The sequence below is a fragment of the Notechis scutatus genome, chromosome 1 (assembly GCF_049901735.1).
Source record: "Notechis scutatus isolate UNSWTSFEM ecotype Mainland chromosome 1, rNotScu1.2, whole genome shotgun sequence".
In the NCBI taxonomy this organism is placed as follows: Eukaryota; Metazoa; Chordata; class Lepidosauria; order Squamata; family Elapidae; genus Notechis; species Notechis scutatus.
In genome coordinates this window covers 39,286,125-39,314,000 of record NC_142009.1, presented here as the reverse complement: position 1 = coordinate 39,314,000, position 27,876 = coordinate 39,286,125, and the positions used below count along the sequence as shown (strand labels likewise).

The following is a 27,876-nucleotide window of genomic DNA, read 5'->3' as shown; positions in this document are numbered from 1 at the left end:
TTATTTGCTTCACTGACTGAAAAATAAAGGAAAAATTATAATTATAATAACATTTCAGTTCTTTTCAAACTAGATTATTTCATAGTCTAAACAAACCTTTGAGCTAATACAGGTAGACCTTTCTTAGCATCTACCTTGTGTAGAAACCATTCAAAGTTAGGAAGTGTACCTAGCTCACAATGACAACACTACAGTAATCCATGATCACTATTTGTAACCTTCATTGCCAGTTTCCCACAAGCAAAGGTTACAATTCATTCCCATAAGTCACTCACACTGCTTTTTCTTCTGAAGAGCTCAGCTATGGAGTATGAATCACAGGCATCTTGTAATGGAGGCTCAATGATTAGAATGCAGTATTGCAGGCTAACACTCCCACTGCCAGGAGTTCAGTCCTTAACAGTTCAAGGTTGACTCAGCCTTCCATCCTTCTGAGATCAGTAAAATGAGGACCCAGATTGCTGAGGGCAATATGCTGATTCTGTAAATCGCTTACAGAGGCTATAAAATACTCCAGAGTAGTTGATCCTGTAAGGCTAAGTGTTAGTGCTAAGTGCTAGTTCATAGTACATTCTCTGTATTGCCCACCCTTGGCCTCTGCTGGCCCACCAATGGCAACACCCACTGTCCCAAAGTTCTCGCACACCAACCTGTTTGCCTAAGACTCTGATCACAGGGCTTCTCTTAATAGCCCATGTGATCTCTGGCTTACAATGGCAACTGAGACTGTCAGGATTGACATTGCTAAGCAATGCGGTCATATGAAATCACACTTTATGCCTTTATTGGTTCAATAAAATTCTGGTCCAAATACAGTTTTAACCCAAGGGATTATCTGGCTATTCAGATAGTATGCATTGCCTACGCCTTACTCATTTCCCCATTCCCCATTGCAGACTGGAATGACTGAAGATGAAGGAATTACAAGAGAGTAACCAGGCACGCGATGGGGAGTACACATTGACAAGAATGCATCGGTGCCAGTTGTTTACTTACAGCTCTTGGGGCTGCTAGCTGCAAGCATGCTAGGCAGCGAGCCAGTGCATTTCCCACTATATACTTGTTTACTATTTCGTAATTTTTTTCTCCAATCTCTCCAGTGCCTGACCTTTGTTTTTCTCTTCCTTGCAGCCCCAACTGCACTAGGTAATGAGTACATTGCAAGCACATTTTTCTGATGTGTATTCCTCATTGTATGCCTGCTTACTCTCTTTTAATCTCTTCTTCTCCAATAAATATGAATACACATATTAATTCCATTCTAGCTAATTATCTAGCACTGAGATGAGCATTCCAAAAGGCAAGGGAATTGGAAAAAAGCTATAGTAAAAATGTAAGCCCAGCTGCGATTAAGTGATATATATTTCATCATTTATTTAAAACATTTATATAACTGCCCACTTGATAACACATTCTGAGAATATTTCCCAATATTTCACTTAGCAACTGAGTTCCAGTCCCAATTGTGGTTGTTAAACAAGGACTACCTGTATGGACAAATTTGATTTCCTTAGCCTAGGATATGGTATCTGAACTTTGACAAATCAACATAAGATATTATTATTCTTATTTTATTCTATAAATAAATGTGATACAATATTATATATCGTCTTTAAACCAGATTATGCAAGACAAAGTGTTTCATTAAACCTCAAAACCAAATCACTGTCCATTCTGTGGGCTTGGGGAAGGTGGGAGGGTACTGCTGAAACCAACACTGCATCATACTTATTGCTTTTAATGTTATGTATCTGAAGAAAAAAATTATATGTTTCAGTTTAATGTTTATTTCCTTTAGCCCACTATGCTTCAGTGGATTGAACTGTTAACTAAGCAATTTAACAACAGCCAAGCTGCTTGTGAGGTAAGACAAAAATGAAGAATTCAGTCAAATATGCAAGTTTTTGTGTTTCATAACTTAGGAAGGATAAATTTATGGATTTGATAATGTGCTAAAGACATGATACTGTATAAAATAAAAAAAACATTTCAGCTTTAGCTACAAATCTAATTAAATAGTTTTGTTTCAATTTTGTATGTAATATACCTATAATTGTCTATTTGTACACTGCCAAGATTACTCTGAGACAGATGGGTGGTTTTTTAAAAATATGATATAAAAATAAACTTTGATTAGTTACGGTATTTTAATAGTAAATGTTTAGTTTTTCTGGATTGAACATGGTGAATGCAGAAAGAACTTGGTCTTCTAAATTAGTACTGCCAATTTGTTCAAAATCTGAGAGCCCCATAATAATTGCCTTTTTTATCTTGTTGTGGAGCAAATGCTTTCTAATACATGATTGCCTAAAAAGAAGGGAATATTTTTTATTAATTCATAGGTAAGGCGGCCATCTATAAGAACAATGTTTTGATATGCCTTCTATTATTTATCATAATTCATCTAGCATCAACGGTTTCCCATTGTTAGTATCCTTCAATAATGTTATTTACAGTGCATTCAGAAAGTATTTGGATCCCTTTCACTTTTGTCAATTTTGTTATGCTGTAGCCTAATTCTAAAGTTGTTGAAATTCATTTTTTTCATTAATCTATACTCAATACCCCATAATGGCAAAATGAAAACAGAATTTTAGAAATGTTGTAAATTTATTAAAAAGAAAAAAACTGAAATATCACATTGTCATAAGTATTCAGACCCTTCACTCAGTACTTTGTTGAAGCACCTTTGGCAGCAATTACATGAGTCTTTGGGGGTATGACTTGACAAACTGCACATCTGGATCGGGGGATTTTCTGCCATTCTTCATTGCAAATCAAGCTCAGTCAGGTTAGATGGCGACGGTCAGAGGACAGCCACTTTCAGGTCCCTCCAGAGTTGTTCAATAGTTGTTCAGAGTCAGGGCTCTGGCTGGCCACTCTAGGACAGGGGTCGCCAACCTTTTGGACCTCAGGGACCACCAAACTCATAATTTTAAATCCCAGGGACCATTAACCGGTTCTGTGGGCATGGCCTAATTTGTGGGTGTGGCTTGGTGGTCATGTGGCTGGCTGGGCATGGCTTGTATGTAAATATTGTAAATATTTATATAAATATTGAATTTTTTATTAAAAGAGCAACTTTTACCCCAAAGCAGGCAGGCAGATTGAATTGCTCACAGAATCATTCAGTGATCTATCTGCCATCGGCTAGCTCAGTCTCTCAAATTTGCTTGCCGTGAGTCTGTACTGAATAATAGAACCTTCAGTCTTAAGGGAGGTTCGGCTGTGCTTAAAAGCAGAGCCAAAGATGTAAAGCAATGGTAGTCAACCTGGTCCCTACCGCCCACTATTGGGCGTTCCAGCTTTCATGGTGGGCGGTAGGGGTTTTGTTCCCTACTTTATAAATCACCATTACTGTGGATCCAGTGGGCGGTTAGAGAAAATTTTACTACTGACAGAGATACAAAAGTGGGTGATAGGTATAAAAAGGTTGACTACCCCTGACTAGCTAGAAAGCAAGAAATCCAACCATTTCCTGCTTCCTAACTGATCTAAATCTCCCGACATAGCAGAACAGCTGATGGTCGGAAAAAGGAAAAATAGCAATTTAGCAGGCAAGTTTTCCGGGTAAGGAGTGAGTGGGCAGGGAGGTTTCCCGTGGGCCATGTGGGCATCGCAGCCTTGTGTTTTTGTGCAGCCTGGATTAATTGCTTTGGGAGGGGTGCTCTGGGAATGAGATTTCTCTGCGGCCCACCAAAATTTTCTCATGGCCCACCAGTTGGCGACTGCTGCTCTAGGACATTAACAGAGCTGTCCTTAAGCTATTCCTGTGTTGTCTTGGCTGTGTGCTTAGGATCATTGTCATGTTTGGAAAGTGAATCTTTGATCCAGCCTGAGGTCCTGAGTGCTGTAGAACAGGTTTTCATTGGGGATATTCCTGTACTTTGCTCCATTCAGCTTTCCCTCAATCCTGACCAGTCTCCCAGTCTCTGCTGCTAAAAAACACCCCCACAGCATGTTGCTACCACCACTATGCTTCACTGTTGGGATGATACTGTAACTGGTGATGAGTGGTGCCTGGTTTCCTCCAGACATAACATTTAGAATTGAGGCCAAACAGTTCAATCTTGGTTTCATCAGACAAGAGAATCTTATTCCTGTCAGAGTATTCATTTACTGGCAGAGATGTTGTTAACAGAGTCAGTGAGTAGGTATGGTAAGAGACCGGCCAATGGGAGCTGACCTGGAAAGTGAAACTAGAAGTTCTCTCTCTGTGTTTTGCTGGTGGCTACTGAAGTTGAGTTCTTGCAACATATTTTCTGCTGTTCCATGTTGGAGAAATCTACAACTGGCTTATAAAATTTACTTAATATCTTATACAGATGTTAAATGAAGCACCAGACATCTGTGTTTATTTTTCTGGTGCTAAATTTACGCTGCAAAACTGAACAATTCCTCACATTATGAGTCCTTCAGGTGTTGTTGTTTTTTTTTTCAAACTCCTAGCAGCTTTCATGTACTTTGCACTGACGAGGGGCTTCTGTCTAGCCACCAAGCCCAGAGGGCTGCAGTGATGATTGTCCTTCTGGAACTCTGTCCCATCTCCACACACAATCTTTGGAGATCAGTCAAAGTGACCATCGGGTTCTTGGTTATGTCTCTTACTAAGGCCTTCTCCCCCGATTGCTCAGTTTGACCAGGCAACCAGCTCTTGGAAGAATCCTGGTTGTACCAAACTTATTCCATTTGAGAATTATGGAGGCCACTGTGCTCTTAGCAATCTTAAGTGCAGCAGAAATTTTTTTGTAGCCTTCCCCAGATCTGTGCCTTGCAATAATCCTGTCTCTGAGCTCTTGAGGCAGTTTCTTTGACCTCGTGTTTTTGCTCTGCTACAGTATGCATTGTCAGCTGTGAGGCCTTTCCAAATCATGTCCAATCAATTTAATTTGCCACAGGTCAACTCCAATCAAGGTATAGAAACATGTCAGCAACAATCAAGAGAAATGGGAGGCACCAGAGCTAAATTTCAAATGTTGTTGCAAAAGGTCTGAATACTTATGTCAATATATTTCAATTTTTTCTTTTTAATAAATTTACAGACATTTCTAAACTTCTGTTTTCACTTTGTCACTATGGGTACTGAATATTGATTAATGAGAAAAATGAATTTCAACAACTGTAGAATCAGCTGCAGCATAACAAAATTGACAAAAATGAAAGGGGGTCTGAATACTTTCTGAATGCACTGTAGGTGGCATGAATCTAGAAGTTAGGACAACTATCATCCTTGGCCTTCATTTTTTCAAACAGCTGTGAAAAATTGTCCCCCCCCCCCCTCACAGTGATGTAGATATTTACTAGAATACTTTTAGAGCTTTACTTAAGTTGTTTAAGCAATTATAATAAAATATGCTATGAATATGTAGTAGAATAGAAAATGCTTTCATTGTTAGGAATATATGCTAAAATGTTACATATATGTTTTTTTCCAGTGGTTTCTTGATCGTATGGCTGATGATGACTGGTGGCCTATGCAGATTTTAATTAAATGCCCCAATCAGATTGTAAGACAGGTAAGATGAAGTGTAAAATGAAGTATGTGTCATTTAAATTGTTATTGCTTAGGGTTTTAGTTTCTTAAATTCTCAGTATGAATTTTATCCATTAAACCCAACATGTTAGGTTGAAGTGCCCTGGATATTATTACATATATTTGAGGTGTACTTCACATTTTTGGGGTCTCCATCTCAAAAACAGTATGGCAGTTTTTAGAAGGATTTCTGATAAACAATATAATGAAGTTTAAGTGTACATGTAGACCTTGAAGTTTAATCTGCATACCAGACCAAATATTTCTTTAGATACATTTTTACTTGAATAAGGGGCCCCATTACACATTACAAATAGCATATGCCTAATTTAATTACATTTTAAAACCTGAATTTCTCTCCCAGTAGTGGTTTGCCATTCAACCAGAGGAATGGTTGCTGCTACCTGAAGAATGAGGGCAAAGGCAATTTTGTATATGGAAATATTGCCTCAATTTAGATTGTTGCAAGTGGAATACCTTAGAAGCCATACTAAAGTCTTCTATGTAGTTCTAACAGTTTTCTATGCTGTTGCTGCTAAAAAGAAAAAAGAAAAGTGAAGAAAACAAATATAGTCTTGGGCTGCACGAATTGAAGTATAATGCCGAGACCAAAGGAACTGGTCTTCTATATCTTGCCTTGGCCATGCCTAGAGTGTTCCATCCTGTTTGTGCACCATGTTTTATAAAGAATATTGAAAAACTGGAATGTATGTAAAAGGCAGCTGTCAAGATGATAAGGGGCTTAAAAAACTTGAAAAATGATTGGAGGTGTTGGGTTGCGTAGGCTGCAAGAACACATGATAGGTGTCTTCAAATATATGAAAAGCCATCACGAAGAATATAATGTGATATTTTTCAGAGTTATTTCTGAAGACAATATAAAAACCAATGTATTTAAATTAAATAGAAATAAATTATATTTGCACGTAAGAGCTGTTCCACAAAGAAATTGACTGCATTGAGTAAGGGGTTAAACAAGAGTATATTGAAAGTCTTTTCTAATCTTTAAGATTCTATGAATCAATGATTTAAGATATAGTCTGTATAAAATATTAATTGTGTAACACGAAGGCAAAATATCACTAATTCAATGATGAATTTTTCAACCAAATAATCCACGATCACTGTGTTTCTAAAGCTTTGTAAAAGCAAATATTTATGTGACCGCAAAGTAACCTTAAATCTTATGACTTTACAGATGTTTCAGCGTTTGTGCATTCATGTGATTCAGCGGCTAAGGCCAGTCCATGCTCATCTGTACCTACAGCCAGGATTAGAAGACTGGTACATTTTCTTAAAATAATTCCATCTATTTCAAATATTTATTTTGTAACATTAATTTATCATATGCCAGTATTATACAATGTTTAAGCACTGTTAAACATTTCACACGCTATCCTAAATATAGTGTACTTTGCATAATGTAGGAAGTTGGAACGACTTTTCAGATTGATTTTGGATCATTTTGCCTTCAGTGACTTCAATATAAACTGATGAACAATGAAATGTATTTTCAGTTCAGATGACATGGATGGTCCTGTGGAAGATATTGGTAGTCGCTCATGTGTGACTCGTTTTGTGAAGACTCTGTTGTCAATTATGGAACATGGTGTTAAACCCCACAGTAAACATCTCACAGAATACTTTGCCTTTCTTTATGAATTTGCCAAAATGGGAGAAGAGGAGGTGAGTGATTTTGCACGAATTCTGCTGTTATATTTATTATTTGTTACTAAGTTTGAGAGCTGTTAACCTTTTTTGTTATTTAATCTTTTCATTTCTATGTTTATTACAAAAATCAATTTAGAGAGGAAGGCAGAATTTAAACAGATGTTATATTTTATATTCAATTATTTCCAGAGCCAGTTTTTGCTTTCTCTGCAAGCAATTTCAACAATGGTTCATTTCTATATGGGAACTAAAGGTCCTGAAAATGTAAGTCTGGAGTAATCCTTTATAGCCTAATTTCTCATTGGCACTTTAGTGGATCATTCCCAGTCTTTCAAGGAGATATTTTATGACTACTCTGACCTTTACTCTGCAAAGTTTTGTCTTTAACAAATTTATCATGATCTCCACTCCACTTCTCTTCTACGTTTTTCCAAACAGATTATCTCTACAGTATTATCTATAGTAGATCTTTATTCTACATTTTGATTATGAAGCTAGATTTGAGATAATTTATTACAGATTTAAAGCTTAGCATGGTTAAACACTCAGAGAGAGAGAGAGAGAGAGAGAGAGAGAGAAAGAGGGATGGAGGGAGGGGTAGAGAGAGGGAGAGTAATGTTATGTGTCCTTGCTGCTTTAGTAAAATAAGTCCTTTTGCAGAAATGTGTAGTATGAGAGATGGAGATGATGATGATGATGATTTGTTTTTGTTGTCAGCCACAAGTTGAGGTACTATCAGAAGAAGAAGGAGAAGAGGAGGAAGAGGAGGAAGACATTCTTTCTTTAGCAGAAGAAAAATATAGGCCTGCTGCACTTGAAAAGATGATTGCTCTGATAGCTCTTCTGGTAGAACAGTCTCGATCAGAGAGGTGAGGAGTATATATCAGATTGTTTATGATTATTTTATTCATCTGTTTTTTATGGATTATATTAAAATTTTTATAAAGAACATCAAAAGCTAATACAAAGTAATAAAGAATAAAAGAAGCAAGGAAAGAAAAAAAAACTGTAAAAACCTGTTCTGGTTTTTAACACTTTATATTATTTGACAGCATAAGCCAATCTAGAAAACTTACAATCAGGGCCTTTATGTGATTGGCTTAAGGTTTTACACATACCATATATACTTGTCTATAAGCCAAGAATTTCAGGTGCTGAAATATATCCAAAATTGGGTTCACCTTTTCATGAAAACATATGTTAATACTTCTTACAAGTACAAACACACACACACACACACACACACACACACACACATTAAACACTCACAGATTAAACCCATCTGTTGTTAAGCTGATGGGCTTATTTACAGGTGGCACACTTTTCATAGTATTTTGGTGTAAAATTTGAGGGTTGGTTTAACCATGGATGGGCTTATATATATGTATATGTCCATTTTCTTTGAAATATTGAGATAACACATTGGACATCTCTAACATTTTTTCTTTATTAGGTTTGTTTATACTGTTCAAAAAGTAGAATATAGTCTGACAGTGATAAAGATTATTTGATAATGCATGCCTGAATCAGTGCAAAATAAGAGAGTTTAGTAATTGTATACATGCTAAGTAGGCAGGGCCTCAGATTACTAGCTTATATGTCATTTGCAAAAGATCTCAGGCTCAATTCCTGTCATCTCCAAGTAAAGTGGTTAAAGACTTCTATCAAAAATCTCAGAGAACTGCTGCCAGTCATTATTAACTTTGGAAGCAAAAATCTGATCCATTAAATTGTGCCATCTGGCCATCCCCAGAATTGTTTTTATCCATCCGATGGCCAAGGCACCTAGCTTGAAAAGCTACATGTTTGTTAGAAGATGTTATAAAGGGCCATGTTATGAGGGGGGATGATATCACTCAATTCACAGGAGTGATTCTGAGGAGTGTTCTGACTTTGGGGTAATTTTCCCCCCTGAAAAAAAGTCCTAAGCTATACAAAATAGATGTAATGGTTTACTGTATATTATCAAATATTCTTCCTCATTTATGTCAATGTTATCTGAACTAGCAGTAGAACTGCTAATCATTCATCTGTCAACATTCTAAATTGAAGTTGTCAGCCATATATCAAACATTCACAGGGCAAAATAGTTGCTTGATTGTAGTCCATATTTTGCATATTTTTGCCATTAAAATCAATACATAGTTTTTGTACCCTGATTTTGGGTCCAGAACTGTGAAAAGTTCTCTTTCTTTGTTTGTTCCCTGTTCCTACTTAATGGAGATTCAATATATCTTAACAGCATGGCTTGCTTGAGTTTCCCAGCATTTGTCAGCTGCCTGATTTCCTAAAAGTGTGGTTTTTACATGGACTATTCCAAGAAAATTCAGGAAAGCAATTTTGTTTTTACTAATTGGTTGATTAATGAAATGAATTGGTCCATTCTTTATATGTGTTTTAGGCATTTGACTTTATCCCAAAATGATATGGCAGCATTAACTGGAGGCAAGGTAATAAATAACTGGACATGAAAAACAACAATTAATAGTTTTAAAACACTTTTTTTAAAAATCTGCTACAGTAACTCATTGAATTTGTTCCAGGGTTTTCCTTTCTTATTCCAACATATTCGAGATGGAATCAATATTAGGCAGACCTGCAATCTTATTTTCAGTCTTTGTCGATATAACAACAGACTTGCAGAACATGTAAGTTACTTGCTGTTATTAGTTATATCCACTCTGAGAGCCTAACTGGAATACTTGCATTAGAGTTGCATATGATGAAAGGATTTCTTCCTCTCTTACAGATCGTATCCATGCTTTTCACGTCTATAGCCAAGTTGACTCCTGAGGTATGCAGTATTTTGCTACCACATATTATATTGTTTGATGGTCATATTCAACATTCTTAGATTTGTCCCCAATATAATGATCCTGTAGTGAAAAAAGACAAAAAGAGAAGGGAGAAAATTCCAGAAACTTTAATTCAATTTCTACACTTGATTAAGATGTCTTCTAAGCATTGTATTCTTCACAACAGAAGCTTGGTAATCTCACATTTTCCCATATAATTGGGTTGTGGAGCTTGTGGATTTTGGTCTGTTTGGACTATAGCATCTGTTTCTAATCTAGGCCCAACTTTTGGCATAATATTCTTGTTGAAACAAAAGACAAATGTTAGGCCAATGCCCTTAATCCAAAAGAAAGGTAACAGGCAACTAGATGTTACTATCACTTCTTTGGAATCAGCAGGAGTGAGCAACTATCAAAGAAAGTTTTTATAGAGAGCTTTAGTCAAGATCTTGTGAGAAGTTACAGCCATCCCAAACTCAGGTCTTAATAGCTTAGTCATAATTCAAAACGATAACCTAGGTTCCTTTGTTTAACTTATATGATTGCCATACATGCTTCTCTTGAGTATTTGACTATGTTGCCATTCAGAGAACCAATATGATATGTTGATTAAGATGCTTGACTATGACTGGGGTAACCCAGTTTTAGTTCACCCAGTAAAAATCACTGGATAACTTGGCTCAAGCTTTCTGTTGCATCAGCTTCTCACATGATGGTTGAGGGATGAATGGGATGAAGGGAGATCTATATGTATGTTGCATTGAACTAATGGAGAAAAATGGGATATAAATGTAGCACATCAATAATACTACAAATGTGCCCTACAAGATGTTGCATGGATAACTCCAGCATTCTATTCTGTATTTTATAAGGCCAAGAAACTCCAGTTCAAAAGATCAGGTAGTTCATAAGAGATAAGTTGTTATCTGTGGGGGCTCATAATTTAAAGATGCTGAGCTAGTCAGCTGGAGAGCAACAGCCCAGATTCAAGACCCAAGCTCCACACAACGAGGTGAACTCTCATTACTTGTCCCAGCTCCTGTCCACTTTACAGTTCAAAAGCATATAAAAGAAGAAAATTTCACTGGGGAGGTAACAGCGTTCCATGTGCCTTTGGTGTATAACCATGCTGGCCACATGACCTTGGAAAATGTCTTTGGACAATGCTGGGTCTCTTGGCCAAGAAACTGAGATGAGCACTGTGCCCTAGATTCAGACACAACTGACAGGGAAACCTTTACTTTTTGTTCTCTGTATGAAGGCCTTTATATCATATAGCCAGTCAGAGTGGACACTGGCCAGAATTAACAAATAAGAAAATGTTCAAAGGCCAGAGTTTTATTTCATCAAGAAATAGATTCAGGGTGTGAACAGTTATTGAATATGCTTTTTCTTCTGTGTAAGAAATGGTTGCCTTGAAGTGGATTCAGTCTTTAGGATCTATCTACAAGACTCTTCTCTGATTTTCATTTCCTTATAGGCACTTTTTGGCTTTTTCATCAGAGTGCCAGTTCAAAATTATCTATTGCCTATGATTATCTTCAGTATAAGCAGGGGTAACATCAACTGAAAAGATAAAAAGAAAGTCTGCTGATTCATGATCACAAATTGACTAAAAATCTCTGACAAATATTTGCTTTGTAAATCCAAAGATGAAGCTTGACATTAAGATTTATTGCTAATACCAGAATTTTGAGTATAAGGTTTGGAATAAATGCCTGACCTGGACAGGTTGCACTTCCTGATAATGACCATGCTTCTGACCCATATCCTTGGATTGGGTGTGTGTGCTTCCAGCTTTAAGACTTGCCTAAGATAAACATATAAATAATTATTTCTATTAAATCTGTGGTGTGGTATAACAGTAATTAATTCTGGTGATGAAACTGCTCACATTCTTCTGAGAGTTAAGAAAAGGGGTTTGTTTAAATCTTAACTTTTTGGGTTGCATATTAATGGTATGTGAATATTATTAAGCTGCTTAGAATCACAAACAAGTCATTAGTATATGTGTGTATTTAGAATATGTGTTTTAAATGGGCATAAGTAAATAATTGAATAAAATCAGTTATGACTTGCAATATTAAAAAAAAAACCACTACGGATTCCTTATAGGATATAAGTTTTTTCTTCTTGTTTTCAACTTCAGGCAGCCAATCCTTTTTTCAAGTTGTTAACTATGCTTATGGAATTTGCTGGTGGACCTCCAGGAATGCCACCATTTGCATCATATATTCTTCAAAGGATATGGGAGGTAAAGGATGCCTATATTAAATACATATCTCTATAATATTGAGAGAAAATAAGCAGTATAATGTCTATGCTGTAAAGATTATTAGACTTAATTTTTACACTCCTAGACTAAGAGTTATTGTCTGACAGAAAATATAGTACCTTTGGCAGCCCTTTTGCCATGGTTAGTAAATAAAACTAGTAAAACAGCAGTCCCCAACCTTTCTGGTCCCATAGACTAGCGGTGTGTGTGTGTGTGTGTGTGTTTGCGCATGCTCACCTTACGCTTTATGGCCCAATTCCCTACCAGTCTGCAGACTGAGGGTTGGGGACCCCTGTAGTAAAAGATTCAACCTGCCTGTTTATTAGCTGAGCTATTGATATATAGAGTGCTATCCAATAGTCTAGATTTTGTTTTATGTTTCATTATGTTTGTCCATTTTTCCAATATTTGTAGGTGATTGAGTACAACCCATCTCAATGTCTGGATTGGTTAGCAGTACAGACACCACGAAATAAGCTTGCCCACAGCTGGGTCCTGCAGAATATGGAGAACTGGGTAGAACGTTTTCTTTTGGCTCATAACTATCCTAGAGTGAGAACTTGTAAGTTGCTAAGCAGAAAATAATTGGCTTCTTCTTAATTTCCAATAAATAAGTTCATTGTTTATGTGTGAAAATGTGGACATTTTCTTTTATTTATTTCCTAATATAATAAACAAGATTTTTTAAAAATGAGTGAAATATTTATTTCAATACTCAGCATTACATACAACAATTTAGAAAGCAAGGAATTGAAGTCTCCGCATTGCTTGTTATTGTGATCTCTCTGCCAATAACGATATTTTTCTTTTATACGTTGTGTCATATGGTTAGAGTGTTTTTGTGAACAAATTTTAAACAAACAAAATTTATTTTAGGGTGAGAATGTGCACAGCCAAAAAGTCTAGCTTCTTTTTTTACCTGTGTATTTATTATTTTGCAGCTGCAGCCTATCTTCTGGTCTCTCTTATTCCAAGCAATTCATTCCGACAAATGTTCCGATCTACCCGCTCACTCCATATCCCTACTCGAGATCTTCCCCTTAGTCCAGATACTACAGTTGTTCTTCATCAAGTTTATAATGTGTTGCTTGGACTGCTCTCAAGAGCTAAGCTTTATGTTGATGCTGCTGTGCATGGAACTACAAAACTGGTACCCTACTTCAGTTTTATGACTTACTGCTTGATCTCCAAAACAGAAAAACTAATGTTTTCTACTTATTTCATGGATTTGTGGAACCTCTTTCAACCTAAACTTTCTGAGCCTGCTATTGCTACCAACCATAATAAGCAGGCCCTGCTCTCTTTTTGGTACAATGTCTGCGTTGACTGCCCTGAAAACGTGCGCCTTATTGTGCAGAATCCAGTGGTGACCAAGAACATTGCCTTCAATTACATCCTAGCAGATCATGATGACCAGGATGTGGTGCTTTTTAACCGTGGGATGCTACCTGCCTACTATGGCATTCTGCGGCTATGCTGTGAGCAATCCCCTGCATTTACCAGACAGTTGGCTTCTCATCAAAATATTCAATGGGCATTTAAGAATCTCACACCACATGCCAGCCAATATCCTGGGGTAAGTCAAATTCATACAGAGTGAAAGACAGATAGAGATTTTTGAGAGAACAGCATTAAAAACAGCAGCAGTCTATGGAAGGGTAGGTGATAGGAGTATTCACATGAATGAAATGTCCGAAAATAAAACTATCTTTTTGCCAGATCCAAAGAAGTCAATTGATAATAGTGAAAATATATTCTGCTCTAATTTAAACTCAGAATATTCTCAGAAGATGAGCTTACCAGCAGTTCTATCATTGTCTGATGGCAGCTATGATACAATTAATTTTGTGCCATACATTTCCTTTTCTTTATTGCCTCACCATCTTAGTAGAATCGGCATTATTTGGGCAATTCCTCTACAACTGAGATCACTGCCATTCTCCCTTCCTAGTGCATAAGATATGATTACTGTGAAGGAGGTAAAATATATCTTGAGTTCAAGAAGCAAAACAATTCTTTGCTCTCTTAAAAGGAAGAATGGTATAGAAATAAAACAGCTCTTTTATACTAAATATATAAGATATCCTTATGATATATAAACATATAAGATAGGCAGACAGACAGACTGATGAGAGAAAGAGATGATAAAAGGGAGGAGCGCCAACAGCTCAGCAGCTAAAGACTCTGAGCTCAGCAGCTATAGAGCTGACAGCCCAGGATCCAGAACTGAGCTCTGCTCAGTGGGCTGATCTCCTGTTACTTAGTCCCAGCTCTTGCCCACCTAGCATAGCTCAAAAGCATGCAAGTGCAAGTAGATTAATAGGTACCATTTCAAGTGGGAAAGTTACAGCATTCCATGCACCTTTAGCATATAGCCATGCTGGCCACATGACCACAGAAATTGTCTTTATACAACACTGACTCTCTTTGCCTAGAAACAGAGATGAGTACCATGTCCTAGAATTGGACACGACTGACAGGGAAACCTTTACGTATGATATATAAAATATATACTAAATCTAGTTTTCAGTAATAAGCCAGCATAGAGTAAAACCTGGAATTAACGGACCCCATTTAGTAGGCTAAGAATACAGTGGACCAGATTTTCACCCAGGTTAATTAACTAATTTCATCCTGAATTAATTAACAAGTCATGATGCACCCAAAGGAATTCAGATGAAACAATTACATTTATATTAACCATATATTTTATGTGATTTGCAAATGGTTATGTAACTAACATTTTTTCATATTTAATGCTTCAGGGGCAGTGGACATCTTCCCCAAACTGGTCCATTTCAACAAAGATTCACTGTGTTTATTTGTATTAGAGTTTGGTCCATTTTTCTTTCATTTTTAAACATAGTTCAAGTTGCAGAACTGGAAAAGAAATATTATAGAAAAAAGTAAAAGCTCGAGAGCATGTGAAACCAAGAGTGTTTTTGGAATACAGTATGAATACCTTTAGCATACTCATTGTCTTTTAAAGCATTTACCTTACTGTAAACAATAACTGGAATTTGGGTCCCCCCCCCCCCCTTAAAATAAGCCTCATGATATTTCTTCTCTTTATTTAGGCAGTGGAAGAACTGTTTAATCTCATGCAACTCTTTGTAGCTCAGAGGCCTGATATGAGAGAGGAAGAACTGGAAGACATTAAGCAATTTAAAAAAACGACTATAAGCTGTTACCTTCGCTGCTTAGATGGACGGTCATGCTGGACTACTTTAATAAGGTATTTCACGTTTGGTTTGTTGAAATAGAGTGATTTTGGTGCTTTTCCATGCATTTTATTCTTGCAATATGTTTTGTTGTTGTTCAGTCATTAAGTCATGTCTGATTCTTCATGACCACCAGGCCACTGGGTCCTCCACTATCTCCTTGAGTTTGCCCAAGTTCATATTCATTGCGTCGATGACACTATCTAACCATCTCATTTTCTGCCGTCCCCTTCTCCTTTTGCCCTCAATCTTTCCCAACATCAAGGTCTTTTCCAATGAGTCTTCTTTTCTCATTAAGTGACCAAAGTATTTTAACTTCAGCTTCAGTATCTGTCCTTCCAAATAACAGTCAGGGTTGATTTCTTTTAGGATTGTCTGATTTAAACTCCTTGCAGTCCAAGGAACAAGCCTTGTCTAGCACCACAATTTGAAAGCATCAGTTCTTTGGCATTCAGCCTTCTTTTTGGTCCAACTCTCACAGCAATACATTACTACTAGGAAAACCATTGCTTTGTCTATACAGACCTTGGTCAGCAAGGTGATAACTCTACTTTTTAATATGCTGTCTAGGTGTATCATAGCTTTCCTCCCAAGGAACAAATGTCTTAATTTCATGACTGCAGTCATTGTCAGCAGTGATCTTGGAGCCCAAGAAAGTAAAATCTGCTTTCATTTTTCCCGTTCTATTTGCCAGAAAGTGGTAAGACCAAATGGCATAATCTTAGTTGTTGTTTTTTTTAATGTTGAGTTTCAAGCCAACTTTTACATTCTCCTCTTTCACCTTCATCAAGAGCCTCTTTAGTTCCTTCTCACTTTCTGCCATTAGGGGGGTATCATCTGCATATTTGAGGTTGTTGATATTTCTCCCATCAAACTTAATTCTGGCTTGTGATTCATCCAGCCCTTTATTTCATATGTTGCACTCTGCATATAAGTTAAAATAATCAGGGTGACAATATACAGCCTTGTTGTACTCCTTTCCCTATTTTGAACCAACCAGTTGTTCCTTGTCTGGTTGTAACTGTGGCTTCTTGGTGCATGTACAGGTTTCCCAGGAGACAGGTAAGGTAGTCTGGTACTCCCATTTTTAAAAGAACTTGCCACAGTGTATTGTGATCCACACAAGCAAAGGCTTTAGCATAGTCAATGAAGCAGAATTAAATGTTTTTCTGGAGCTCTCTAGCTTTCTCCATAATCCAGCAAACGTTGGCAGTTTGATCTCTAGTTCCTCTGTCACTTTGAAACCCAGTTGGTACTTATGTCAGTTCTCAATTCACATACTGATCAAGTCTACCATGTAGGATTTTGAATATAAACCTTATTGAAATGAGCGCAATTGTATGCTAGTATGAGCATTCTTTGCCATTGCCTTTCTTTGGGATTGAAATGTAAACTGAGCTTTTCCCATCCTGTAGTCACTGTAAAGTTTTCCAAATTTGGTGGCGCATTGACTGCACCTTCACTAGTTTTGTTGCTAGTATTGCTTCTTGACTTTGAACTCCAAGATGTCTGACTCGAAGTCAGCGATCACACTGTTGTTGTCATTAGGTACATTAAGATCTTTCTTGTATTGTTCTTCCGTGTATTCTTGCCACCTCTTCTTAATCTTCTGCTTCTGTTAGGTCTCAAACATTTTTGCCTTTTATTGGGCCCATCTTTGCACAAAACATTCCCTTGACAATCTCCAATTTACTTCAAGAGATGTCTAGTCTTAGATGTCTTTCACATTCTATTGTTCTTATTTCTTTGCATTGTTCATTTAAGAAGACCTTCTTATCTCTCCTTGCTATTCTCTGAAAATCTGCATTCAGTTGGGTATGTCTTTGTTTTTCTCCCTTGCCTTTCACTTTCCTTCTTTCCTCAGCTATTTGTAAAGCCTCATCAGACAATCACTTCACTTTCTTGCATTTCTTTTTCTTTGCGATGCTTTTAGTTGCTGCTTCCTGTACAATGTTATAAACCTCTTTCTATAGTTCTTCAGGCATTCTGTCTACCAGATCTAATCCCTTAAATCTATTCATCACTTCCACTATATATACATATGGGGATATGATGTGATTTAGGTCCTACCTGAATAGCCTAGTGATTTTCTCTACTTTTTTCAATTTAAACCTGAACCTTCTTTTTGCAATAAGAAACTCATGATATGAACCACAGTTAGCTCCAGGTCTTGATTTTATTGACTGGATACAGTTTCTCCATCTTTGGCTGCAAAGTACATATTCAGTCTGATTTCGGTATTGGCCATCTGGCAATGTCCATGTGTAGAGTTGTCTCTTGGGTTGTTGGAAAAGAGTTTGTTATGAGCAGCTTTCTTTCTTGACAAAACGCTGTCAGCCTTTGCCCTACTTCATTTTGTACTCCAAGGCTAAATTTGTCTATTTTTCGATTATCAGTTGACTTCCTACTTTAGCATTCCAATCCCCTATGATGAAAAGGACTTCTTTTTTTGGTATTAGTTCTAGAAAGTTTTGTTAGGTCTTCATAGAACCGATCAGCTTCAGCTTCTTTTGTCATCAGTGATTAGGGACATAGACTTGGATTACTGCAATGTTGAATGATTTGTCTTAGATTCGAACTGAGATCATTCTCTTGTTTTTGAAATTGTACCCTAGTACCAGGGGTGGGATCCAACAGGGTTAACTACCGGTTCAGTGATATGCGAGGTTCAGTGATTTATGATGTGCTTTCCTGCACGCTGTGCGTGTGCGCCCCTGTAAATCGTCATTAGCACGCTGCGTGCAGAGAAGCAGCCTCTGAAAAAGCACTTTTTTCCTGCTTTTTTAACTGCAGCTGTGCCTCGCATAGCAGCTGAAGTTGAAAAAGCAGGAAATAAAGGTCAGGTAAGAGCCCAGGTGGACAGCTGGGCAAAACCATCAGCAGACATAGAACCAGTTCTATGTCTGCTGCTCTTCAGAGCTACCGGTTCTACAGAGGTGGACAGAACCGGTAGAATCCCACTCCTGCCTAGTACTGCTTTTCTCACTCTTTTATTGACTATGGGGGCTACTCCATTTCTTCTAAGGGATTCACAATAGTAGATATAATGGTCATCAGAATTAAATTTGCCCATTCCCATTCACTGATTCCCAATAAATCAATGTTCAATCTTGCCATCTCATGTATGACTACATTCACTTTACCTTGATTCATACATTCCAGGTCTTACATTCCAGGTTCCTATGCAATATTGTTCTTTAGAGCATAGGATTCCCTTTCACTACCAGACACATCCACTGCTGAGTGTCCTTTCACTTCACTTTTTCTGAAGCTACTTGTAACTGCCCTCTGCCCTTCTCCAGTAGCATAGTGGACACTTTCTGACCTACAGGGCTTGTCTTCTGGCATCATATCTTTTAGCCTTTTGATACCATCCATGGGATTTTCTTAGTAAGGATACAGTGGACCACGTTTTGTCAGAACTCACCACTGTGACCTGTCATCTTGGGTGGCCCTGCATGGCATAGCTCATAGCTTCATTGAACTGTGCAAGGCAGTGATCCATGAAGGAATGCAATATGCTACAGCTATTGAAAAAAATTATTAATTGTTGGTGACAAAAGTTGTTATAATGTCTGCTTGCTACTGTTAAATAGTTACTAAAATGGGATATTCTTGAGAATCCTGTATGGAGTTTATAATAGGGAAAGGAAATTTAGCAACATCTGTATCTCGTGTCAGAGGACATAGCAATGCCTTTGTCATATCAGATGCATCAATCCTATTTCTTTAATTATTTGTATTTCCCAGTAAATTTTGTTTATCACCCACTTCAGTGTTTAAGTTTCTAAGTAGCAATAGTAGTTCAGGCCTTCCTACCTCCAAGTGAACATTACAAAGTTCTCACTCTCATATAGAATGTTTTTTTTCTTCTTGGACATGCCCTTTCTTCCATAATGTGTTTTCTTAGTAAGGATAAAAAAATATATAGCGATAATACAAGATCAGATTTGGAAATCAAAATGGTATTTTAATGATGTGCATTCTGTTTAGGATTCAACTGCTGTGCCAATATTAAGACAGATTTTAACCTTACAATATTTTTTTCTTCACTGTTTTGCTCCAAGTGCCTTCCGAATATTATTAGAAACTGACGAAGATCGGCTTCTTGTCATATTTAACAGAGGCTTAATTCTGATGACTGAGGTAGGAGGAGTATTGTTATTATTTTAGCCTTTTGGTGGGTGGGATATTGCAAAATAAGGTAAATTAGGATATCTTGTATGTGGAATTCAATCTTTACATGTTAGTAATATGCTGTTATCATCTAATATATATATTTGGCAGTCCTTCAATACACTGCACATGATGTACCATGAAGCCACAGCTTGCCATGTAACTGGAGATCTGGTTGAGCTTCTGTCCATATTTCTTTCCGTCCTCAAATCCACCCGGCCATATCTGCAAAGAAAAGGTTTGGATATTATTTATTAAATGTAAGTTTTATTTTTTAAAATAAAAAAGAGATGAGAATGATGAGAACCAAAGTATAATAGATGAGAACCAAAGTATAATAAGTCACTATCAATCAACTGTTTATATGCAGAGTTGTAAACTATATTAATTTGATTGTATATTTTCAGATGTGAAACAAGCCCTTATCCAATGGCAAGAGCGGATAGAATTTGCCCATAAACTTTTAACTTTGCTAAATTCCTACAGTCCTCCGGAACTTAGAAATGCTTGTATAGGTAAAGTATATTAAACCTAATGCACTTTCTTTGATCTCAAATTACCCATCAATCACATTAAAGATAAAATAAATAGACACTCTTCCATTTCTGATGTAGGGGAAGCAATAGAGAGCAATAGTTAAAGAATAAGGCTTACTTGAATGATTGATTGATTATGTGCCATCAAGTCATTGTCAACATTGATAGTTTCTCTTTTTATAGTAATTTAATTTACATTATAATAATAAAAATAAATACAAACTAAAAATAATAAAAGAGAAAATAGATTCCATTCATCTGAGGCTAGTTGTCCTCTTACTCTCTTTCTACTTTCCTAGCATCTGTTTTTTTCTTCCCAGCTTTGCTCACAACTATTGTTACTTCTTAAGAATAATAGTGAGTTCATGCACAGGCCCATGTAGCTTTTTGCAGTAAGGTAGAAATAGTTTGCCATCCAGATGTTATCTTTAATTTCTCAGTTTAGTTTAAAGGCCTGGTAGTTCTGGTGGTCTTCCATTCAAGTATTAATGTCTAAGTTTGGTTAAGAACTGCAGTACTTGGCGTCTAAAATGGAGGCACAAGTAGCATAATAGTTAACTCTGTGTTCAATCAGTAGCAACATTCCTTGGTAAACTGTGACTAGAAATATAAATTGGATAACAAAAGTAGTGATTAGCAATTTGCCCTACTCACAGGAAGAGCTGAAGGCACAAGGTTGAATCAGATGTTCTGATTAATCATGAAATGGTCTTTGAGTTGGCATTTAAAGATTCATTTGGAGTTACTAAAGCCTATTATTATTACAACTAACAATTTTAGAAAGTTAGCAAGGAATCCTCCTGAGCAACTTCTAATTCAATATAAGATGCAATGGATAAAGCTTAAAATTTATAGAGTGATTATAAAATAAAACTAAGACATACAATGCTCTATTGGTTGCAGTATTTTATTTTTGCAAATTGCCAAGTAAGTGGATGATACTAAACATCAGGTTGGCTTATTAACATTTCTATAAATCATGAATCAGATTTTAATATCATGCCTAAATGATAGCAAATAATTATGGTCTAATTGGGTCTATGTTTTCCTAGTTTGAATTTATACAAATATTTATGCAAAGTTTATTAGAGTGCAGATTTCTTTTTAAGAGCATAATTCTGCTGCCATGAAGCATCACATAAGTCCAATCAATAAATAATTTAATACGAGTCTTTTCTTTCTTTCTTTTGCAGATGTCCTCAAGGAACTGGTGCTTTTAAGCCCTCATGATTTTCTGCACACTTTAGTTCCTTTTCTCCAGCACAACCATTGCACATACCATCACAGCAACATACCAAGTATGTCTATTCAGATGACATAGAAATATAAATTTACAATATAATAAAATTATTTTGAGATTTACTTTGAGGCAGGAGGTAGTTTGAGAGGTGAGATGGGAAATTCAATTAACTGCAAATAATATGACCAATCTAACTAACCTGCGGCATTCAATTATTGACAGATGTTTTAAGCTTATTACTCTTAGATTGCTTTTGCAAAATACTCTTCTCAATCAGAAAAATATATTTTAGGCAACCTAAAGTGAATTGCATATTGTGTTTCTGGATACCAAAATCAATAATCTCTCTAAATAAATAGAGAAAGAGAGGGAGATAATCCCCTGATACACAGTGGTCATCCCTTCTTTTTCCAAAACAGCTAATATTCGAAGGCAAGCTCAAATAGTGGAAAGCCAATGGGAAGCCAGCAGGAAGTCAGAATTTGTGATCACCTGCAGCTCTTGCTTAATGATGGCAACTGAGAATGCTCATGTTGGTGCTATGTGGGATGGTCATATGACATAATGCTTTATAATTGCACTGCTTAACAGTGGAATTTCTGGTCCAAATTGCCATTATAAACTGAGGATTACCTGTAGTTTTTCCATTTTTAGTGAAAAGGGGAATAGGGATAGAATGAGGCTTGAACTCAGCAAAATAATATGTAGTTTGCCTTGGGATGAAAGGAATTTTAATTGAGGTTGTTTTGGGTGTGTGTGTGTGTGTGTTGTTTTTATTGTCTTGTGAACTAGCCAAGTTTAGGGTTAGAGTTAAGTTAGGGTTATAATATGGAAAGCTATTATCAATCTTCTTAAAATAAATAAAAAATAACACTTGATCTAGAGCTTTCTTTAGAATTATCTAGGTGTGTATCATTCAGAAAGATAAATATTCTCAGCATATGTTCACCTGTTTTATCAATTTTAAATGTTTCCACATCAAGTACATAAAATGGTTCCCACAAAAGGAATTGATGCTCAGCAAATGAAATCTTGCACTCAAAATCCTAATTACGAGATTAGAATCCATGAAATTGAAGCATGTCCTATAGAAAATCTGTCCCAGCGGCAGCTACACAAATTACATAGATCTGCTATTTTCCTCTGTCCACATACAGATTTGGAATGCAAGTGCCAAGGCCTCAAACCTCCTGTGAAGTGTTCTCTTCCATTGTATCACACGTGTCTTTTTCTCCCTGGAATAATTGTGGAGGCTTTGATGGCTGCTGAGATCCATCAGCCAAAGGAACTATTTAACTATCATAGTTGCTCAAATTCACATTGCTTTAGCAGAACTGCCTTAGTATCACTGGACAAAGGGATTGGATTTTGTTGTGTGGTATCACCTTGCATGTGATAAAACATGATAAAAATAGCAGTTATTGGACAATCTTTTACTACTTTTAACTGGTTTCAGTTCTGCTTTATATCTTCATTTTGCTCTTCTTTCTCTCTTCTTGAGCCAGTTGCTCTTCTTAAAAATAATTCCATCATATCCATGTACGCAAATATGTATAAATCCTTGACTTATAACCATTTGTTTAGTGACTGTTCAAAGTTCCAATGACACTGAAAAGGGTGACTTATACGACTAGTCCTTGCACTTACAATTGTTATAACATCCCCAAAGTCACCTGATCAAATTTCAGGTGCCTGACAAATTGAGGCACTTCACAGCAAAAAAGGTCATAAAATTGGGCATGACTCGCTTAAGAACTACCTCGCCTAATGATGGAAATTCTAGTCCCAGTTGTGGTTGTAAGTCAAGAGCTGCCTATATTTCAATTACAATTCAGATAATACAAATCTCCATAAAAAAGTTGGGGGGTGGGGGAGAGACTGAAAAGGTAAAAAGCAGAAAAGGATTGAAGGTAAGGAAATCTATATTATACATATTAACAAGATACCAGCCACTACAGTTACCCTTTCCTAAGCATATAGGATTCTTTAGCCTAGCATAGCCTGGACAGGGAGGCCCTGCTCAGGTTATCTCATGCCCTTATAACCTCTCATTTAGACTACCATAACACACACTATATGGGGTTGCCCCGAAAAACATTTAGAAACTTCAACTGGTGCATAATGCAACTGCGTGGATAATAAAGAGGACTATTCTGTTCCTTATTCTAAGCTAGGTAGAGAACCTAAACATCATAATAAAATCTTTGGGTGCGAATCATTGTCTCTGCTATAGAAACAATATAAGAAGAAAAAAAAGGGCAGAGAAAGCTTGTGGGTTAAATTTCTACTTGTGTGTCAGGTATAAAATAATATTACTTAAACAAAGCTTTAAAGAGGAAAAGAATAACTATTGTTTGATTCTGGGCTGCCTCTTAGGTACCATGAGGTAGCAGGGTTCATCCTCTAGGGTAAAAAGCTGGAAGTTGCCTTTTGTCTTCTCGCTGCCTTTTGCTGTATGATCCTCAATCATGCCTTATTCAGAATAAATGTTGATTGTTTCAACCTGTCTGACATAAGGAGATGGGAATGGATTCCTCTTATAGCAGTAGCAATTAATTTCCACAGAGAATAGCTGTATCAGCAGCAGCCAAACATAAAAAATAGACCATGAAGTTAATTGTTTTACATCTATCTATGTATTTGTTGTTATATTACTTTAAATAAAATAACAGTGGTTGCTTTTTAAGCAACAAAATGTAACGGGTAAACTATATACCTATTTGCTTTTTAAATTTTAAATTTACTATTTATTCTTGTCTATGTTTTCCATTATTTTATCTACCGAAAGAACAAATATTTTTTTTAAATATTATGATTAAAATTATCATTTTTGAGGGGTGGAGAATCAGGATGGCCACTTCTTGTAAAAATTTACACATTTGGTTAATGCCTCTCCTTTTTCCTTTCCACTACAGTGTCTCTTGGTCCTTATTTCCCATGCCGTGAAAATCTGAAGTTGATAGGAGGTAAAAGTAATATCCGCCCACCTCGCCCTGAACTTAATATGTGCCTTTTGCCTACAATGGTAGAAGCTAACAAGGTATTTATTTTATTTATTTACAAAACCTATATGCCCTCCATCTTGACGAAACAACTCTGGGTGATTTATAAATATTTAATTAAAATGTACTACAAAATATTAAAACAATAAATAAGGATCTTGAATTTAAAATTCAATTAAAACAAAATATCTATCAGGAAAGTAAATATTTCCTTTATGTAACATTTGATCAGTCATGGGCATGCCTTGATTGTTGAGTCTTGAGAATAATTGTCATGTGGTTGTTGGTGAAGAGAACTGCACTGCTGAATGTATTTGGTTTAATTAATTGTATTCATTGGCCTAATTTATCACACATATATAAAAAAAATCCAATGGCAGCTTTATTATAGTAGTTTTCTTAAGAGAGAAAGATGCCTCTACTTGTCACTCACATCTTTGATCCCAAAAAAATCCCTACAAATACTTTGGGTTTCAGATATGTTCAGTCTTTAAATGAGAGTGGGAAAGTGGTAAATAAGAAAATAGTGCATTCCTATTAACATCTTAGGTTTCCTACACATTTGTGTAAGTTTTAATAATCCCTAAAATGCCCAAGTTTTGTAGCAAATAATTTTTGAACCAAGTTCTGTAGTTTTTTAGCGTGAGTTTATCATAGTCCTTTGAAAATAGTTCATTTTTCACATTTAGATATTATACTTTTCATGTTTTTATTTTGTAAACAGAATTTTCCTTAAATCTTCAGGGTAAAGATGAGGTTTATGACCGTATGCTACTAGATTACTTTTTTTCATACCATCAGTTCATCCATCTCTTATGCCGAGTTGCCATCAACTGTGAGAAATTCACAGAAACCTTAGTGAAAATGAGTAAGTATGAATTTGTAGCATATCTAAAAGATTCATTTAACAAACACATTAGTTCAGAGTTCCTCAAAGTTTTCGGTTTTGTGGAGCAATGGGTGAAGGGGATAGTTCTGTGAGCATTCAGCACACGCACGTGAGCAGCTCCATTTGTACAAACAATGTGCACGTGCACCTGCTGCTCATTTAAATGGAGCTCACCCATTGCTTGAGCAAGTGAGGATGTGCACTTCAGCTGTTTACATGGCCCGGTTGCAAACCCCTCACAACCCACTAGTGGGCCATGGCCCACAGGTTGGGGACCCCTGTATTAGTTAAGGCCTGTTCTTTAGTTTAGAGCATAGGCCAGTGCTTAGCAAGCCTTGTGTTTCTGGAAGAGTAAATTGCAACATCAGAATTAATAAATGTTTAATTGTTAAATTCATTGAAGGTAAGTAGATTATATTAATATTTTCTCTTTTATAAAAATTACATGAAGAATTGCTTTATTCAGTTTTGATTTGCTAAAATAGCAAGTTGGGATTACACATAGAAGCCTAAGTGTAAATTCATAGATGTAGAACTTCATTTAAATTGTATTGCATTGCTACCTAACTGCAGAATAAACTAGAAAGACAAGGTAATTATTTACACATTTATGTAAGACTAAAACATGATAAACAGTGAATTTGAGTATATTTATATTTAAATTACTTCTATTAAACACAACATGATTTTTAATTGGAAATTGGAACAAGGTCATTTAGGTAGTGACTATAAATTTGTTTTACTTTTAAAATCAATTATTTATTTGCTTAACTTGCAACTCCCATGACAGTTTGTATTGCTCATGATGCCTAGTTTTCTTCATAACTGTTAAGAGTTAAACAACTGTATTTCTGGCATATCTGTATCTTTATAATCTTAAGAACTTAATTGCATTTTTATTTTTAAAATGTAGGTGTTCTTGTTGCATATGAAGGCTTACCTCTTCATCTAGCTTTGTTTCCCAAACTTTGGACTGAGCTTTGTCAAAGTCAGGTAAAATTAATTTATATCTGAAAGGGATGTTTTTATTTGACAAGTAAAAGTGTGTGTTTGATTATCATTTAATGACAGATGATGAATGGAGAAAGGCCTACCTTCAATTCATGGCATTCTCATACAGGCTTTCTCTTGCTGCCGACTTAGACTTTTTCCTAAAAGTTGCTGAGATTCTAGTAACTCCAAGTGTAATACTTTATGGGAAGCACAGCAGAGGTTGATTTTAATCAATGTATTTTATTAATAAAGGACAGGCTGAAAGATACTGAGGAGTTTTGTTACACACTGGTTCTCTTTTCAGAAAATTCTGAATTCAGTTCCAATGAATGACTTACGCAAAACACCTCTGTGTAACAAACTGAAATTACATATCCATTATGGAACACTAATTCTGAAGCTCTGATCTCCTTTCTCTTTTCAGTCTTCCATGTCAAAGAATTGCATCAAGCTCCTGTGTGAAGATCCTGTGTTTGCAGAATATATTAAATGCATCCTAATGGATGAGAGGACATTTCTTAACAACAATATTGTTTACACTTTCTTGACTCATTTCCTTCTCAAGGTACGAAAAATAGCTATGTCTAGGTCAGAGCTTCAATATAGATTGGTTTTCCACAGACACTTCCTCTCTTTCTTTCAAATTCCACATCCATAGTTCGGTTTACAATAGGAAATAGTGCTATGATCATTTCACCGAATTGCAATTTAGGTTTCAGAATCCCTTATTTTACAGGTACAAGGACAAGTGTTTTCTGAAGCAAATTGTGCTGGAATAATCAATAATCTGATTACAAATTTGATCAACCAATATCAGAATCTGGAATCCGAATTTGCCAATCAGCGAGTTGAAATTTTTAAAGCAAGTTCCACTTTAAATGGGGTAAATAAACTTTATTTTCTCTTCAAATAAACAGTTTTCTTTCTATTTCTCAGATGAAAACGTTAAAAATGACAATCCTACAATCACAGGCATGTATCTATATATGTATATACTCATACATACATGCATGCAGTTACTTATCAAACACCTCCCCCAGGGCTGGGCTTAAAAAATTTAGCATCCGGTTCCCTGCCTGGTTGTTGGGTGGATGTGGCCATGGTGGATGTGGCCATGGTGGGCGTGGCCTAGCCAGCCTCCTGCATCATGACTGAGGGTGGCATTTTTGCCCTCCCCGGGCTCCAGAGGTTTTCGTCAAGCCTCCGGGAGGGCAAAAGGGGCCTTCCCAGGCTCTGGAGGCCAGAAGTTTTGGGAGGCCCGTTTTTCGCCCTCTCCAAGCCTCCGTGTGGGCCCTGCACTTACCTGGGATCTAAAACAGGTCGCATCAAGACTCCTGGGAGGGGCAGGGTGGGGCCAGCCAGGGGTGGGATTTACCGGTTTGCTGAACCGGCCATAAAACTAGCTACGGGTTTGCCCAAACCGAGGAGAACCAGTATCAGCCCAGCCCCTGACCTCTCCCCCCCACACTTTTATATGTATAATATATAAAATTATATGTAAAATTTTACATATATGTATACACACACACACACACACACACATAT

At 36.5% G+C, this 27,876-nt stretch overlaps 1 protein-coding gene across 2 annotated transcripts in view; it reads left to right on the top strand.

The window, feature by feature from the left end:
- Nucleotides 1-27,876, top strand: part of USP34 (ubiquitin specific peptidase 34) — a 142,568-nt gene that overhangs the window by 111,958 nt on the left and 2,734 nt on the right. For both annotated transcript variants that reach the window (XM_026676739.2, XM_087961324.1), the window contains exons 57-78: nt 1,799-1,864; nt 5,436-5,516; nt 6,732-6,817; nt 7,051-7,219; nt 7,394-7,468; nt 7,922-8,073; nt 9,606-9,654; nt 9,748-9,852; nt 9,954-9,998; nt 12,149-12,253; nt 12,689-12,836; nt 13,216-13,850; nt 15,352-15,509; nt 19,563-19,641; nt 19,783-19,909; nt 20,079-20,186; nt 21,401-21,505; nt 24,363-24,487; nt 25,194-25,317; nt 26,252-26,331; nt 26,756-26,896; nt 27,068-27,214. In XM_026676739.2, coding sequence (XP_026532524.1) covers nt 1,799-1,864; nt 5,436-5,516; nt 6,732-6,817; nt 7,051-7,219; nt 7,394-7,468; nt 7,922-8,073; nt 9,606-9,654; nt 9,748-9,852; nt 9,954-9,998; nt 12,149-12,253; nt 12,689-12,836; nt 13,216-13,850; nt 15,352-15,509; nt 19,563-19,641; nt 19,783-19,909; nt 20,079-20,186; nt 21,401-21,505; nt 24,363-24,487; nt 25,194-25,317; nt 26,252-26,331; nt 26,756-26,896; nt 27,068-27,214 — 2,910 coding nt within the window. The remainder of the gene's footprint in view (nt 1-1,798; nt 1,865-5,435; nt 5,517-6,731; nt 6,818-7,050; nt 7,220-7,393; nt 7,469-7,921; nt 8,074-9,605; nt 9,655-9,747; nt 9,853-9,953; nt 9,999-12,148; nt 12,254-12,688; nt 12,837-13,215; nt 13,851-15,351; nt 15,510-19,562; nt 19,642-19,782; nt 19,910-20,078; nt 20,187-21,400; nt 21,506-24,362; nt 24,488-25,193; nt 25,318-26,251; nt 26,332-26,755; nt 26,897-27,067; nt 27,215-27,876) is intronic.